The sequence below is a fragment of the Delphinus delphis genome, chromosome 10, assembly GCF_949987515.2.
Source record: "Delphinus delphis chromosome 10, mDelDel1.2, whole genome shotgun sequence".
NCBI lineage: Eukaryota > Metazoa > Chordata > Mammalia > Artiodactyla > Delphinidae > Delphinus > Delphinus delphis.
The window spans coordinates 38,574,282-38,592,329 of record NC_082692.2 but is presented as its reverse complement, the minus strand read 5'-3'; the positions used below and the strand labels follow the sequence as shown (position 1 = coordinate 38,592,329).

At 42.1% G+C, this 18,048-nt stretch overlaps 1 protein-coding gene across 3 annotated transcripts in view; it reads right to left on the bottom strand.

The window, feature by feature from the left end:
- The window catches only part of SRPK1 (SRSF protein kinase 1), an 81,564-nt gene extending 68,092 nt beyond the window's left edge, over nt 1-13,472 (bottom strand). For 2 of the 3 annotated variants that reach the window (XM_060021930.1, XM_060021932.1), the window contains exons 1-2: nt 13,398-13,472; nt 12,809-12,869 (exon numbers count right to left, since the gene is read on the bottom strand). In XM_060021930.1, the coding sequence (XP_059877913.1) occupies nt 12,809-12,869; nt 13,398-13,410 (74 nt within the window). In that variant the 5' untranslated portion in view covers nt 13,411-13,472. Of the gene's footprint in view, nt 1-12,808 lie in introns of all 3 variants that reach the window. The other variant, XM_060021929.1, reaches the window with a different exon arrangement.
- Between the last annotated feature and the right edge of the window lie 4,576 nt (nt 13,473-18,048).

Below are 18,048 nucleotides of genomic sequence, written 5' to 3'. Positions count from 1 at the left end.
TTAAACTAAGAACACAGATGACCCAAATTCTACAAGATTTAAAAAAGCCAAAGATGTAAAATGAAAGCAAAAGTTAAACAAATGAATCTGTGTACCAGGTGGTAACATAATCACACAGCAAGGAACTAGCTCACATAACTTTAAAATTCAGTAATTTGACTCTACATCCCTATTGAAATACTATGCCCTAAGAAGAACAATAAGAAGAAATCATTAGCTTTCTTCAGTAATCATACTATTGGTTGTAGTGTTGACATTGTCGTTCTCAGACTATTCTGTATTTATACTGTGGGAAAAGAAAATGAATAATCATGTTGGTGCTGTTAAGAACTGGAGTTTTCAACGTGGGAGAAAGGAGATAGAGATGTAAAATCAAAGAAGATAAGGAAAGTCCCTGGGTCATTTAATTTGATTTTTAAGTATAACTTGAACTCATGATTTTTTTTTTTTTAAGAGAAAAAACAGGGCTTCCCTGGTGGCGCAGTGGTTGAGAATACGCCTGCCGATGCAGGGGACACAGGTTCGTGCCTGGGTCTGGGAGGATCCCGCGTGCCACGGAGCAGCTGGGCCTGTGAGCCATGGCCGCTGAGCCTGCGTGTCCGGAGCCTGTGCTCCGCAGCGGGAGAGGCCACAGTGGTGAGAGGCCCGCGTACCGCAAAAAAAAAAAAAAAAGAGAAAAAACACAACTTCAACTTACTTCCTAATTAACCACAAAAAAGGCCTAGAAACAATGACTAACTCAGTAGAAATAAGCACCTTAAGTGCCCAGATTGTGATCTCCAAATGTCATTTCCCACTAAAAGGCTTCTTAGAGAAAGGTCTATTTCTTCGACTGGGGCAGAAAATGTCCAAGTCTGGACAAACTGTCACACCAGATAGCAAAAAGCTATCAAAGATGTCTCAGGCTGAGACAAATGACTCAAGGGTAGGACAATCAATAAAAATAACAACTATACATGCTACAAAATGCATGAGCATTAAAAACATGTTAAGTAAAAGAAGCCAGTCATAACAGATCACGTATTGTACGATTCCATTTATATGAAATACCCAGCCTAAGCAAATCCATAGAGACAAAGTAGATTGGTGGTTGCCTATGGTTGGAGGTCAGGTAGCATGGGGGGTAATGAGGACTGACTGCAAACGGGTACAGCGTTTCTTGCTGAGGTGATGGATATACTTCAAACCTACTAGATCATGGTGAAGGTTGCACGACTCTGTGAACATACTGAAAATCACTCAATTATACACTTTAAACAGGTGAGTTTTATGGTATATAAACTATACCTCCATAAAGCTGTACAAAACAAAAACAAAACTACAATGGACTGAACCACAAATATGTTTAAATCTGTGTGTTCATAATCAAATAAATCTTATTGGTCATTTTGGAGGATGCTAGGAACCCAGCTCATTATTTTTAAAACTGGAAAGTATAAAGTATTTATCCAGTCTGTCATACACATGAAGTCTCTCCCTAGATAAGCAAACAGAAGAGATAAAGTTTCTGTTTACACAAGTATTACAATTAATAAATTAAAGAATAATAGAATACTATCATTTTGCAACCCCAAATCAAATCAGGGATCTAGGCAATAATCAAAGGCCACTAACATCACAAATAAAGAGTCAACCAAACAGTAGGTGCCATCTGATAGAAGTATACAACACCACCAATGAAGCTGTCTAGCAAAAAATCTGCAGGGACTTCCCTGGTGGCACAGTTGTTAAGAATCCGCCTGCCAATGCAGGGGACATGGGTTTGATCCCTGGTCTGGGAAGATGCCATATGCCACAGAGCAACTAAGCCCATGTGCCACAACTTCTGAGCCTGAGCTCTACAGCCCGTGAGTCACAGCTACTGAGTCCATGTGCCACAACTACTGAAGCCCGTTCTCCACAGCAAGAGAAGCCGCCGCAATGAGAAGTCTGCGCACCGCAAGGAAGATTAGCCCCCCTTCGCCGCAACGACAGAAAGCCCCCAAGCAGCAATGAAGACCCAACGTAGCCAAAAAGAAATAAATTAATTTTAAAAAGTTTGCAAAGAAAGAAGAAACAAAAACTATGCAGAACCTATAGATAAAAAGACTAGAGAGACTTTTAAAACAATGGCAAAGTTGGATATTTGATATCAACTTGTGTTAAAAAATTTTAGGTGTCATAATAGTACTGTAGTTATGTTTTTAAAAATTAAGAGTCCCTATCTTACAAAACAATAATGTCTAGGGTTTGCTTTAAAATAAGATGGAGGGGAGTAGGAGAAGATGTTATCAATAGATGAAACAACATCAGCCATAGCTGATAACTGTTGGAAGTTAAGGTGGATATATGCAAGTTTATTTTGCCATTTTCTCTCATTTCATACATATTTGAAAATTTCCACAACAAAGCTTTTAAAAAGACAATCACGGGCTTCCCTGGTGGCGCAGTGGTTGAGAGTCCGCCTGCTGATGCAGGGGACACAGGTTCGTGCCCTGGTCCGGGAAGATCCCACATGCCGCGGAGCAGCTGGGCCTGTGAGCCATGGCCACTAAGCCTGCACGTCCGGAGCCTGTGCTCCGCAACGGGAGAGGCCACAACAGTGAGAGGTCCCCGTACCGCAAAAAAAAAAAAAAAGAGACAATCATGCTGTCAATTCTGCACAACCTTGGAATTACTGCATTTCACAAACTCAAACATGAAAATGTCTCCCACCATTTTACATCTCTGAATGGTGAATTCAGAGATGGTGAATTAAAAAACCAACAGCATCTTAAATTCGATGAAAAAACTGTAAGATTACAAATATATTTAGATATCTATTTCTCTTTAACTAAATTATTACTTGCATTGCACCTGGAAAGGAAGACTTAAAAAAAAAAACTCCTAGCTTTCTGAATTTTCTTATTTGCTTGGGATTAATTCAGTTACAGTGAGAGAACCATTAAAATGCTTCAGCCAATATAAAAATGAACTTAGTCCCCAAACCAGCATTAGTGGTAGACAGGACCTGGGGAACACTAGGCAAAAGTCTATCTAAGGTGGGTAAAAAACAAAAAAGCTTGCTGCAGTTATCCTACCAGGTCTAAAAACTTGAGTAAAAATAGATTTTAGTTGACCAGCCTGTCTTTTCATTTTTAAGAAAAAAAACCTTTTTTTAATACAGCAGGTTCTTACTAGTTATCCATTTTATACATATTAGTGTCTATATGTCAATCCCAATCTCCCAATTCGTCACACTCCCACCCCCACCCCCTGCTGCTTTCCCCCCATGGTGTCCATACATTTGTTCTCTGCATCTGTGTCTCAATTTCTGCCCTGCAAACCAGTTCATCTGTACCATTTTTCTATGTTCCACATATATACGTTAACATATGATATTTCTTTTTCTCTTTCTGACTTACTTCACTCTGTATGACAGTCTCTAGGTTCATCCACGTCTCTATACATGACCCAATTTCATTCCTTTTTATGGCTAATATTCCATTGTATATATGTACCACATCTTCTTTATCCATTCCTCTGTCAATGGGCATAGAGGTTGCTTTCATGACCTGCCTATTGTAATGACCTGTCTATTAGCTGCAATGAATATTGGGGTGCATGTGCCTTTCTGAATTATGGTTTTCTCTGGGTATATGCCCAGTAGTGGGACTGCTGGGTCATATGGTAATTCTATTTTTAGTTTTTTAAGGAACCTCCATACTGTTCTCCATAGTAACTGTATCAATTTACATTTCTACCAACACTGCAAGAGGGTTCCCTTTTCTCCACACCCTCTCCTGCATCTGTTGCTTGTAGATTTTTTGATGATGCCCATTCTAACTGCTTTGAGGTGATACCTCACTGTAGTTTTGATTTGTATTCCTCTAATAATTAGTGATGTTGAGCAGCTTTTCATGTGCTTCTTGGCCATTTGTATGTCTCCTTTGGAGAAATGTCTATTTAGGTCTTCTGCCCATTTTTGGATTGGGTTGTTTGTTTTTTTAATATTGAGCTGCATGAGCTGTTTATATATTTTGGAGATTAATACTTTGTCCGTTGATTTGTTTGCAAATATTTTCGCCCATTCTGAGGGTTGTCTTTTCGTTGTTTGTAGTTTCCTTTGCTTTACAAAAGCTTTTAAGTTTCATTAGATCCCATTTGTTTATTTTTGTTTTTATTTTCATTACTCTAGGAGGTGGATCAAAAAAGATCTTGCTGTGGTTTATGTCAGAGAGTGTTCTTCCTATGTTTTCCTCTAAGAGTTTTGTAGTGTCCAGCCTTACATTTAGGTCTCTAATCCATTTTCAGTTTATTTTTGTGTATGGTGTTAGGGAGTGTTCTAATTTCATTCTTTTACATGTAGCTGTCCAGTTTTTCCAGCACCACTTATTGAAGACACTGTCTTTTCTCCATTGTATATGTTTGCCTCCTTTGTCATAGATTAGTTGACCATAGGTGCGTCAGTTTATATCTGGGCTTTCTATGTTGTTCCATTGATCTATATTTCTGTTTTTGTGCCAGTACCATATTGTCTTGATTACTGTAGCTCTGTAGTATAGTCTGAAGTCAGGGAGTCTGATTCATCCAGCTCCGTTTTTTTCCCTCAAGATTGCTTTTGCTATTCGGGGTCTTTTGTGTCTCCATACGAATTTTAAGATTTTTTGTTCTAGTTCCATAAAAAATGCCATTGGTAATTTGATAGGGATTGCATTGAATCTATAGATTGCTTTGGGTAGTAGAGTCATTTTCACAATACTGATTCTTCCAATCCAAGAACATGGTATATCTCTCCACCTGTTGGCATCATCCTTAATTTCTTTCATCAGTGTCTTATAGTTTTCTGCGTACAGGTCTTTTGTCTCCCTAGGTAGGTTTATTCCTAGGCATTTTATTCTTTTTGTTGCAATGGTAAATGGGAGAGTTTCCTTAATTTCTCTTTCCGATTTTTCATCATTAGTGTACAGGAATGCAAGAGACTTCTGTGCATTAATTTTGTATCCTGCAACTTTACCAAATTCATTGATTAGCTCTAGTAGTTTTCTGGTGGCATCTTTAGGATTCTCTATGTATAGTATCATGTCATCTTCCAACAGTGACAGTTTTATCTTCTCTTTTCCGATTTGGATTCCCTTTATTTCTTTTTCTTCTCTGATTGCCGTGACTAGGACTTCCAAAACTATGTTGAATAGTAGTGGCAAGAGTGGACATCCTTGTCTTGTTCCTGATCTTAGAGGAAATGCTCTCAGTTTTTCACCATTGAGAATGATGTTTGCTGTGGTTTTGTCATATATGGCCTTTATTATCTTGAGGTAGATTCCCTCTATGCCCACTTTCTGGAGAGTTTTTATCATAAATGGGTGTTGAATTTTGTCAAAAGCTTTTTCTGCATCTATTGAGATGATCATATGGGTTTTCTTCAATTTGTTAATATGATGTACCACACTGATTGATTTGCGTATATTGAAGAATCCTTGCATCCCCGGGATAAATCCCATTTGATCATGGTGTATGATCCTTTTAACGTGTTGTTGGATTCTGTTTGCTAGTATTTTGTTGAGGATTTTTGCATCTATATTGGTCTGTAATTTTCTTTTTTTGTTGTATCTTTGTCTGGTTTTGGTATCAGGGCCTCATAGAATGAGTTTGGTAGGTTCTTTCCTCTGCAATTTTTTGGAAGAGTTTGAGAAGGATGGGTGTTAGCTCTTCCCTATATGTTTGATAGAATTCACCTGTGAAGCCATCTGGTCCTGGACTTTTGTTTGCTGGAAGATTTTTAATCACAGTTTCAATTTCGTTACTTGTGATTGGTCTGTTTATATCTTCTATTTCTTCCTGGTTCAGTCTTGGAAGATTTTACCTTTCTGAGAATTTATCCATTTCTTCCATGTTGTCCATTTTATTGGCACAGAGTTGCTTCTAGTAGTCTCTCAGGATGCTTTGTATTTCTGCAGTGTATGTTGTAACTTCTCCTTTTTCATTTCTAATTTTATTGATTTGAGCCCTCTCCCTCTTTTTTCTTGATGAGTCTGGCTAATGGTTTATCAATTTTGTTTATCTTCTCAAAGAACCAGCTTTTAGTTTTATAGATCTTTGCTACTGTTTTCTTTGTTTCTACTCTGATCTTTATGATTTCTTTCCTTCTGCTAACTTTGGCTTTTGTTTTTTCTTCTTTCCCTAGTTCCTTTAGGTGTAAGGTTACATTCTTTGAGATTTTTCTTGTTTCTTGACGTAGGCTTGTATTACTATAAACTTCCCTCTTAGAACTGCTTTTGCTGCATCCCATAGGTTTTGGATCGTTGTGTTTTCATTGTCATTTGTCTCTAGGTATTTTCTGATTTCCTCTTTGATTTCTTCACAGTGATCTCTTAGTTATTTAGTAACGTATTGTTTAGCCTCCATGTGTTTGTGTTTTTTACGTTTTTTCCCCTGTAATCGATTTCTAATCTCATAGCGTTGTGGTCAGAAAAGAGGCTTGATTTAAATTTTCTTAAATTTACTGAGGCTTGATTTGTGACCCAAGATGTGATCTGTCCTGGAGAATGTTCCATGTGCACTTGCGAAGAAAGTGTAATCTGCTGTTTTTGGATGGAATGTCCTATAAATATCAATTAAATCTATCTGGTCTATTGTATCATTTAAAGCTTGTGCTTCCTCATTAATTTTCTGTTTGGATGATCTGTCCACTGGTAAGTGAGGTGTTAAAGTTCCCCACTATTATTGTGTTACTGTTGATTTCCTTTTTTATAGCTGTTAGCAGTTGCCTTACGTATTCAGGTGCTCCTGTGCTGGGTGCATATATATTTATAATTGTTGTATCTCCTTCTTGGATTCATCCCTTGATCATTATGTAGTGTCCTTCCTTGTCTCTTGTAACATTCTTTACCTGAAAGTCTATTTTATCTGATATGAGTATTGCTACTCCAGCTTTCTTTTCATTTCCATCTGCATGGAATATCTTTTTCCATCCCCTCACTTTCAGTCTGAATGTGTCCCTAGGTCTGAAGTGGGTCTCTTGTAGATAGCATATATATGGGTCTTGTTTTTGTATCCATTCAGCAAGCCTATGTCTTTGGTTGTAGCATTTAATCCATTCACATTTAAGGTAATTATTGATGTGTATGTTCCCATGACCATCTTCTTAATTGTTTTGGGTTTGTTTTTGTAGGTCCTTTTCTTCTCTTGTGTTTCCCACTTAGAGAAGTTCCTTTAGCATTTGTTGTAGAGCTGGTTTGGTGGTGCTGAATTCTGTTAGCTTTTGCTTCTCTGTAAAGCTTTTGATTTCTCCATCGAATCTGAATGAGATCCTTGCCGGGTAGAGTAATGTTGGTTGTAGGTTCTTCCCTTTCATCACTTTAAGAATATCATGCCACTCCCTTCTGGCTTGCAGAGTTTCTGCTGAGAAATCAGCTGTTAATCTCATGGGAGTTCCCTTGTATGTTCTTTGTCATTTTTCCTTTGCTGCTTTCAATAATTTTTCTTTGTGTTTAATTTTTGCCAATTTGATTACTATGTGTCTCGGCACGTTTCTCCTTGGGCTAATCCTGTATGGGACTTGTTGCACTTCCTGGACTTGTGTGGCTATCTCCTTTCCCATGTTAGGGAAGTTTTCAACTATAATCTCTTCAAATATTTTATCGGGTCCTTTCTCTCTCTCTTCTCCTTCTATAATGCGAATGTTGTTGCATTTAACGTTGTCCCAGAGGTCTCTTAGGCTATCTTCATTTCTTTTCATTCTTTTTTCTTTATTCTGTTCCACAGCAGTGAATTCCACCATTCTGTCTTCCAGGTCACTTATCCGTTCTTCTGCCTCAGTTATTCTGCTACTGATTCCTTCTAGTGTATTTTTCATTTCAGTTATTGTACTGTTCATCTCTGTTTGTTCGTTCTTTAATTCTTCTAGGTCTTTGTTAAACATTTCTTGCATCTTCTCGATCTTTGCCTCCGTTCTTTTTCCGAGGTCCTGGATCATCTTCACTATCATTATTCTGAATTCTCTTTCTGGAAGGTTGCCTATCTCCACTTCATTTAGTTGTTTTTCCTGGGGTTTTATCTTGTTCCTTCATCTGGTACATAGCCCTCTGCCTTTTCAACTTGTCTATCCTTCTGTGAACTGTCTTTTCACTGTTAATATAGGAGTTCCTAAACACCCACCACTTTTAGCACTTCAACAAGTTGCTGGTTTCAAGTAGTAATCTAAAGAAACATGGTAAACTGGCAAGCCTCTGGGCCTCACTGTAGAAGAAACACTAATGCAAATAAAATTTACTAACGTACATAAACTTACTGAGAAAGAAAAGAAGACAAGAAAATATTTCTAAGAGCAATTCTAAAATGCAATTCTAGCAGTACATAATTTTGAAAGTACATACTTTAATGGAATCACACAAAGTTAAAAATGCAACTTTTTTTAAAGATAGGAAAGTTGACATCAAAAATTTCAAAGGTAAAAAGCAAAGAAACAGATTAGCTACATATAAAAAAATTAATTTATGTCAAAAACACACTATAAATGTAATTTGAAAGGCTAACAAGCTGAGAAGTACAAATCTGTCACATAACAAAAGGTATATTCTTTTTTTTTTTTTTTTTTTTTTTTTTTTTGCAGTATGCGGGCCTCTCACTGCTGTGGCCTCTCCCGTTGCGGAGCACAGGCTCCGGACACGGACTCTCAACCACTGCGCCACCAGGGAAGCCCCAAAAGGTATATTCTTAATAAATAGCTCTTAATATCAAGAAAATGATCAACAATCCAACATAAAAATGGACAAAAGATAGTAGCAGGTCAATAAATATATCCTCCAAATGGTCAACCTTTTAGTAATAAAAGAAATTAAAACAAGATACCTTATAGATTACCGTCTTTGGGAAGCTTTTTCAAGTAATACTGTCCAGTTCTGGTGGCTAAGCAGGAGCTAGAAGAATATTCCCACTCCTAATATTCTGGCTAGAGCAGCCCTTCATTTACCTCCTTCAAATGTCACCTTATCAATGTGTCCTCCATCACCCTATTTAAAACTGCACCCCCATTTCCCACTTCTCAATCCCTTTATCTCAGTAAAATTATTAGATATGAAATCCATTCTGGGATTATATTCCATAGAAACAATTTTGAAAGCAGACATAGGGACCTCCCTGGTGGTCCAGTGGTAGAGAATTCACCTAACAATGCAGGGGATGTGGGTTCGATCCCCAGTCAGGGAACTAAGATCCCACATGCCAGGGGGCAACTAAGCCCGCATGCCACAACTACTGAGCTCACGTGCCTCAACTAGAGAGCCTGCATGCCACAGACTACAGAGCCCACCCACCCTGGAGCCTGTGCGCCACAATTAGAGAGAAGCCCGCACACCTCAACGAAGATCCCACATCCTGCAACTAAGACCCAATGCAGCCAAAAATAAATAAAATAAATAAATCATCTTAAAAAAAAAAAGCATACATAAATTGTCTTAAATTATAAAAACCTATGACAAACAGATGAAGGCACACAGCTCTTGATATACACATTGAAAACTGAATGCTCAAAGGGAGATATAACGTTGTACCCTTTAAGAGACATACCCAATGGGCCATGAAAGTGTACCTGAACACCCATGCATCCTGAGGTCCCTTATTCACAAGCCTCTGTTCACTCAGCCTCTATTCTTATTTGTCCTCAGATACACCAAAAGGAATTGTCACTTGGAGACAGCAATGGTTAGTATCCAGGGCTTTGGGGTATGTCAGATCTGGGTTAGAAACCTAGCTTTAAATTTTCTAGGGGAGTAATCTGGCAAATCTCAATTGCCTTATCTGTAAGGTAAAATAGAGATTATCACCAACTAGTTAATGTTAGTAAACAAGAGTACAGTGTCGGAAAAACTGAAATGGAGAAGGAATTCTTCAAATAAAACTACTAAAGACAACTAAAAATCCCCAAAGTCAGATCTTTCAGCACAGTAAAAGAACCCAAAGGAAACAAATCCTAAAGAGCACTGAGCTGGAAGGCAGGAGCCCTGGATTCCAGTTTTGACACTGCTACAAACTGGTTCAGCTCCATGGGAATATTATTTAAAGTATGTAGATTCTAGTTTTAAGATCTACAAAATCAGGGGACTGAAAATCCCTTCCACCTGTTCCACACCATGACTAAATTACTAGGATGTTATTTACTGTTGTACATCCATAATTTCTAAAATTTTTCATTTAAATGTTTGGTTTTTTTAAACTTCAAGTCCTGATGAGTTTTCATTATGACTGAGCTACCAGTCATAACATATAAGACTGTTTCCTTAACTAAGTAATCCAAGGTCAGATTGCTAAAACGCGGCAAAATCAGAATTCAAACCAGATCTGACTCACTCCAAAGACCAAACTATCGCACCCTTCTCCCTCAGACTTTCTCCCAGACTAATCTCCTGGTAACTAGCAGCTTGCCTTTGCAAAATGACTAGAAGTCAGAAGTGCAGTCATGAGTCAAGGAATAAAGTCAAGTTACCTGAGACAAGTGGGGCTTGAACTTCTGACACAGTACTCTAACCAAGTCAATTAGTTAGACATTTCAAGTACTTAAAAGGCGGCTGGAGAAACCAAAACAAAAAAGTAATATTATCAAGAAAAACTATTAATTGAAGACAAAATAAAAAATTAAGCACCTCTGAAACTATAAGTAAATGGGGGTGGTTCAAGGAGTCAAGTTGTACAAGATGAAATATTCAGTAAAATAACTAATTATCTGTACTACTCACTTGCTTTTGTGCAAGTGACTCTAGGTTACCCACAGTAGCGAATGGAGGAGTAACAGATAATCCAAAGTACGTATATTCAGCTTTACCAATAAAGCATATGGTCTAAACAGATAATCCACGGGGCTTCCCTGTGGCATAGTGGTTAAGAATCCGCCTGCCAATGCAGGGGACACAGGTTAGAGCCCTGGTCCAGGAAGATCCCACATGCCTTGGAGCAACTAAGCCCGTGTGCCACAACTACTGAGTCTGCGCTCTAGAGCCCGAGAGCCAAATACTAAAGCCCACGTGCCTAGAGCCCGTACTCTGCTGCAACAAGAGAAGCCACCGCAATGAGAAGCCTGTACACCACAACGAAGAGTAGCCCCCACGCGCTGCAACTAGAGAAACCCCACGCACAGCAACAAAGACCCAATGCAGCCAAAAATAAATGAACAAACTTATTATAAATAAATAGATAATCCAAAGTACTGAATATCTGGTGTTAAAAATAAAGTATATGATCACCCATACATATTTATCTCCCAAATTATAGGCTGATTCAGGCTAATATCAAGGTTAATTTCCAAGTGGAGAAACCAGGACAGATGAAATCTAAATAATACAGTGAATAATAAAATCACCACCTCCTTACATCAGCAGAAAACATATGGTTTTATAACACATTCACATCAGCTCCACAGAGAGTAACAAAACTAAGGCTGTGCATGCACGCTCGTGCACGCACACACACAGAGTAACATTTAAATTCCCACTGCACGGGAGAACCAGGTTAGCTCCTGGCTGTTTCCATTAAACCAATCTGGGAGTAAAAACTGGTTTTTGAATCATCCACACGTGGATAATCAAGAGGCAAATTAAATACACACACAAACATATATAAACTCACATTTAAATGCACTGGTTACCAAGCACTTCAGAAAATAAAAAATTTCATAGGACAGTTGATAGAAATGAAGCAAGAGGTGAGGTCACCTACCACTTTAGCTCTATTGATAGAAGTCATCATTTGCTCTCCTGAAACATTAGGCAGCTGCCGAAAACAATACACAAACATACACACATGCACACATGCCCGGATCTTGTATCATCATTCAGAAAGAAAACCTAGGAAAGCCTCTGAAATGAGTTTTATCAACTCAGAAACACTTAGATGGTGTACAACTCCACGTAGATCCAAGGAGATGGAAGTGTCATGAAAATAATGCATTTTTTTTCTGAGTACAAGTGTCTAAAAGACAATTTCCAAGGCCCTCTGCAATTAAATGTGAGTACAAAAGTTCTTCAGACTAAGCCTCACTTGCAGAAGCCCTCTACTGGGCGTTTCTATGACGTTCTGACCAACTTTTGTGTTTCCCACAATAGCGCTAAACCACGATTATGCATCCTGCTGATAAAAACCGGCAAGTGGCACTTAACACACCAAGCCAAAATCAGCAACAGCGTTGGCTAAAGAACTTCCCCGTCACCACTGTGATGCCCACTCCAGAAGGTATCTGCATTCAGTGCGAGGACTTGAGGTTCCGCGAAAAGAGAAGCAGCAACAGAAACCGGCTGCATACCCCAGAGGGCTGCCTGCAGACTGCAAGGAAGGCCAGGTGCCTGCAGGCTCAGGAAGTTGCCTAACCCAGGGGAAAGCTCCATGCCCTCCTCTATAAAAGGGAGCGTGTGGCTGGCAGACCAAAATACAGAAAATTCATTCAAGAATTCCAGGCCGCCTACCCTGCAGAAGGAGGAGGCAAATTAAGACGCTGGGAAGCAGGTATGGAAAGAGAGCAGGGTTCACAAACTGATAGTGATCTACCAGCTCCGTGGGGAGGCTCAAACTCGGGAAGCTTGTGCCTCCTCTCTGGAGTTGGGAAGGTAAGGTACCGGTCGGGCTACGGTCCTCTCCCAACAGCCCTTTCCAGAAGGCGCGGGGCTGCTAAGACGCAGACCTGGCCTCCAGCAACAGAAGCTCCCGCCCACATGGTTCACGGGGCGCGACCCTCCTTGGCCGCCCCGAGGCCATGTGGCTGCGGCCGCCGGGTGTCCAAACCCGGTGCACGTTCAAGGCGTGAAACCAGAGACGAGGTGCGGGGGCAAATCCAAAGAAAGGGATGTTGGGGGGTGAGACTCACTTCTTCTGGGCTTTGTCCTTCTTGGCCTTGGTCCTTTTCTTTCGGGCCTGGAGCGCAAGCACTGCAGGAGAGAGGGATGGATGAAGGGCGAATGGGGAGGAAAGGGAGAGACCAAGGTGAGGGTGGAGACCCAGCAGGGGCGCGAGGCCCGGGTGCGGGGCCTGCCTGAGGGGCGGCTCCGGGGCAAGCGCCGCGGCGTCGGCCAGGCGGCCGCTCAGGGGTCTGGCGGCCCACGGAGCGCAGAGCAGCGCCCAGGCGGGGCACGCCGGAAGGGGCTCAGGCCGGGTCAGGGGGCTGGCGCGCCGGGGTCGGCCTCGCCTGCCGAGGGCCGGGCCCTGGAGTGGCCCCAAGGGGCGGGCCGGCCTGGCGGGGCAAGAGAGGCGATGACTGCCGGCGCGGAAGGACGCCGGAGCTCCGGGGCGCGGACCGGCTGCCCAGAGGCGGGGGGTGAGGGGCGGCGCCACCTCAGTGGAGGGGCGCCGCACGCCCGGGGACCGGACGGCGGCGCTTAGGCTAAGCTCCTGGCGTTGACCCGGGCCTTGCCCCGGCGGCCGTTGCCCCTCGTGGCGGAGGCCGCTCCACCGCTCACCTTTCCGCTCCATGGCGAAACCGGTAACTGCCTGGCGCTTGCGCACTCCACTGGCGGTGACTCCAGCTCCCGCCGCGGCCCAAAACCAAGCCCGCGCACACCCCGCCCCCCAGTTCCCGCCCCGCCCACGACGGCGCGCGTCTGCGCGTTGAGCGCGGAGCCTACCACCTGTTCCCGAGAAGGGGGGGGCAGTAAAGAATTGGGGGAAGAGGGGTGAAGGAAATAAAGCCGAGGATATACACGCAAGGGGTGTTTGAGGACCGAGCTCGGAAGCCTCGCAGGGTCAGCTTTGTTCTATTTGCCGGGCGGTTGCCCCTGAGGAATGGCGAAGAGCGTGGCACTGAGGGTTCCCTGTGTGCTGAGTCAGAGCTGCGCAGCCAACTGTAATCTGCCTTGTTTTCCTGGTCTGTAAAATGGAATAATCAGGTGTGTCCCAGTGCCTCCGCTGAGTTATTGTGAGGGCCAATTGAGAAACTATATAAAGAAAATGGAGGGGGGGCGGGAATTACAAGTGAGAAAGAAAAGGAGGTGGGAGCAACACAAAAGAAAGACTGGAAGGAAGGAACCTGTGACCCTATCGTCACTTAAAAAGTAAAAACTTTCTCTTAAAATTTCAAATTCAACAGAAGACTGTAAACGAAGGAAGCAGGAGAATAAAAACTTAGTGTTTTCTTATTTTACCACTTTATCTTTTTAGTACAGATAAACACAGTTGTCTTTATAGAATATTTTTATACTTTTCTAAGTGCATTATCTCATTTGATGTTCATGACAGCTTAAAGGCAAGACAGTTATTACTTCCAATACACAAATAAACTAAAACTCGGAGGGGATATGTACTGAGAACCTTGGTGTCCTGACACAGTGATCAGTCATCAAATCCTTCTTGTAAAGCAGGGTTAGAAAAGTTTTTCTGTAAAGGGCCATATAGTAAACCCCAAGAGATCTTGGGGGCCATAAGATCTCTTAACTATTAAGCTCTGCCACTAGAGCTTAAAAGCAGTCATAGAAAATAGGGGCTCTCAGTGTTCAAAAAAAGTCTTATTTATGGTCCCTGAAATTTGAATTTCATGTAATTTTCATGTATCATGAAATATTATTCTTCTGTTGTTCTTTTTTCCACTATTTCAACCATTCTTTGCTCAGGCCTTAGTTTGCCGACCCCTTTGTAAAGTACTGCAGCTGGACTGGGTGGAAGCCTGCAGACCTTTGCCCTGAAAGAAGTTAGACTCCAGTGAGGAAGACAGACAAGTAATTAATTGAGAAGAGAAGATGAAAGTACAATGGTGCTGCACAGGTCAAGCATGGGGCTTGGGTGGGATTTTATTGAGCAAAGTAGGTCATTAAGTCCAGCCAGGGAGGAGGCAGCTTTTGAGTTGGGTCTTGGGAAATGTGTAGGATTTCCAGAGGTGGAGGAGATGTCAGGCTCCTGAATGAGAAAATCAATTGAGCAAAAAGGCACAGACTTGGAAACTTACAGGCAGGGACTCGGGCTGGTAATGACTGAAGAGATGAAGTGGAACATGAGGCTGGAAATGTAGGTTTGCCAAATTTGAAATTGAGTTAACTAATATCTGTTGCATGGAACCCGAATGATAGCATTTCTGGGCATATTGCAAAAGAGGACAGCACCTGTTGGCCAAGGAAAACTGCAACCCAGTTTCCTCCCAATTCTATCCTGGAAAACAAAAGGTGAGTTGGGGCCGACAGTCAAGCCCTGGAGTATGTGGATTCTGCCAGCTCAGGAAAACCACACGGGGTTTAGAAAAGACAGGAGAGAGCTGGTGGCTGAGGGAAAGTCCCAGAATGGGGAAATTAGTGCCTAGCACTTACCAGGTGCTCAAATATTTGTCTAATCAAAGAATAAATGATGTGCAGTTTATGAGAAATGTCTAGATGAGGGAGAGAAAACGCTGAGAGGGACAACAGGAGAGCTGTGCTAAAACCCAAATGGGTTAGTGCAGATCCATCAAAAAGGAACTACATCTCTGAGTGACTGTTGATTCTCTCTCTAAGAGCTCACCAGCCATCTGTTTAACAACTCATTTGAGAATTTTTCCAGAGTCAGTGTCAAGTTCACTGGACTGAGTTCCCAGAATTGACTATTTCTCCTTTTTCTTTCATCTGTTTTTCCCCAGTCTCCCAGCATGCTTCAGTTCTTCACACCTTTTCTGTAATTTCTATAATTGTTCATATAAGCTGGTTTGTTTTTTTCCCGTATTCTAAAGCCTATACCTTTTTCTGTGTTTCTCGCTTTAAATGTAACTTTAAAAATCACTTCCCCCCACCCCCTATTTTCACAGGACTTATCCTATTTTGGATTTTCCCCTTCCAGAAGTTATTCTTAAAAGTGGTGGCCATTCTTTGGTATTCATTTTCAATTACATACATACGCCTCTCCCACAACTGTTTTTCTGCAAGTTCTTTTAAAAGTAGGATTATTCAGAGAACATGAGTCGTCATGTTTTTGCTGCTCATGGGCAGTGTCAGAATTTAATTTCTGCAAGATCCCATTCCTTTTGAGCTAACTTATTTTTTCAGGCTGTCCTAGGGTCTTACCTAATGCTTCTTTGGAATTTTTGAAATATGAGCACCTGAAGTGTAGGATACATGTTTCATCACACCCAATTCCCTGCCTTGATTACCACAAACTCTCATAATTTTGATCTGAATTAAGTCCAAAGTATCACTTCCCCTCATGGCTTCCTCTGTGTCCTGCAAGATGAAATAGGCAACAGAAGAAGAAAGTGAAGATATATTGAATAAGATTCCCAGTAGATGTCTGCATAATTGGAGAACCCCAATAGAACTTTCTCTTGCCTTTGTGATTGTTTTGTGAAGTATATTGGGAAAATATAATTATATTTTAGACTTGAGTCTCAGTAAACATGGCACAGTCAACAGAATAATTGAAGAGAATTGAATAAAGAGATTGAGGTGTGGACAGGATTAAGGGAAACCAACTAGGGATGGTGAAGACTAGCAACAGTGGGAGTCTTTACCACCCTGTAGGCCTGAAGACACAAGGGGTGGAGGTGTTACCAGACCCAATGAGAGTTTGTGTTAGTCTGCTAGGGTTGCTTTAACAAAGTACCACAAACTGGGTGGCTTAAACAATAGAAATGTATTGTCTCAGCCCTGGAGGCTAGAAGTCTGAAACCAAGGCATCAGCAGGGTTGGTTCCTTCTGAGGACTCTGAGGGAAGGATTTGTCCTCTTTGCTTGGCTTGTAGGTGACCGCCTTCTCCATGACTCTTCAGATCATCTTCCCTGTATGTGTGCCTCAATCTATGTTCAAATTTCCCCTTTTCATAAGGACATCAGCCATATTGGATTAGGGCTCATCCTCAAGAGCTCATTTTAACTTGATTACCTCTGTAAAGACCCTATCTCCAAAAGGTCACCTTCTGAGGTTCTGGGGGTTAGGACTCCAGTATATCTTTTGAGGACAGGGATACAATTCAACCCATAACAGAGCTGTAGCAATAAGAAAGGACTGCCTGAATACAGGTGTGCCCTTTGATAGAGGGATATAACCATGGCGCAGCAGGGAAATAAATGCCCAACCTCTTTCTCCAGTCATCCTCTCCGGCTAGTGCCTCCCATTGACAAAACTCAACTGGAAGTTAGAAGGCAAAGGTGCCTGGGTGATGCAGTCCATGCAGGCCAGCCTCCCAGGGCACAGAGCAGGGTGGAGAGGTGGAGGGTGAATCTGGAGGGCAAACAAAAGATCCAGCACGGCCTGTCTGGGCAGTCTGTAGGATACACCCAAAGCAGCCAGCACTTTCCAAGCAAGAAGTCAGCCTCTTGGGCTCCCTGATCCCAGGAGAGGCTTGATAACAGGAGTTGCTTGGAGATAAACCGCTTTCTGGCTTTGTTCTATAAAAGCTTATACTTCACAAGGAAATTGTGCTGGAGTGAAGGGTTGAGGGGTGTAGGTGGAGGAGATATAAGAATAAAAGCCTTGGGACTTCCCTGGTGGTCCAGTGGTGAAGAATCCACCTTACAGTGCAGGGGACGTGGGTTCGATCCCTGGACAGGGAACTAAGATCCCACATACCGCGGGACCACTAAGCCCGCGCGCCACAACTGCTGAGCTCGCGCGCCTCAACTAGAGAGCCTGTGTGCTGCAAAAGTACAGAGCCCACGCACCCTGGAGCCTGCACGCCACAACTAGAGAGAGAAAACTGGCACGCCACAACTAGCGAGAAGCCCGTGCACCGCAACGAAAGGGCCCGCGTGCTGCAACAAAAAGATTCCGCATGCCTCAACGAAGATGCCAAGTGCTGCCACTAAGACCCGACCCAGACAAAGATAAATAAAATAAAAAAATAAATAATAAATAAATCTTTAAAAAAATAAAAGAATAAAAGCCTTGGCTTGGTAGGGTGGGAAACTACGCATCATTTTGGATGCTCTGGCCACAGCGTGAAGGTTGGAGGAGGGGAGGAGATTCTCTAGCAATGAGGAGGTTACAGAGATTGATGGTTCTGGAGGCAGGTAGAGCCCTTGCTCTGCTCCCTGGAGGTGCTCTGGGGAGGCAGCAGGGTGTTGCAAACTGACCTGCGCTGATCGTGTCCAACTCTTAGTTCTTCTACCTGGGTAAAGAACTTCTACCAGAGAAGTGTATAGTAATGAGGATTTGTCCGCAC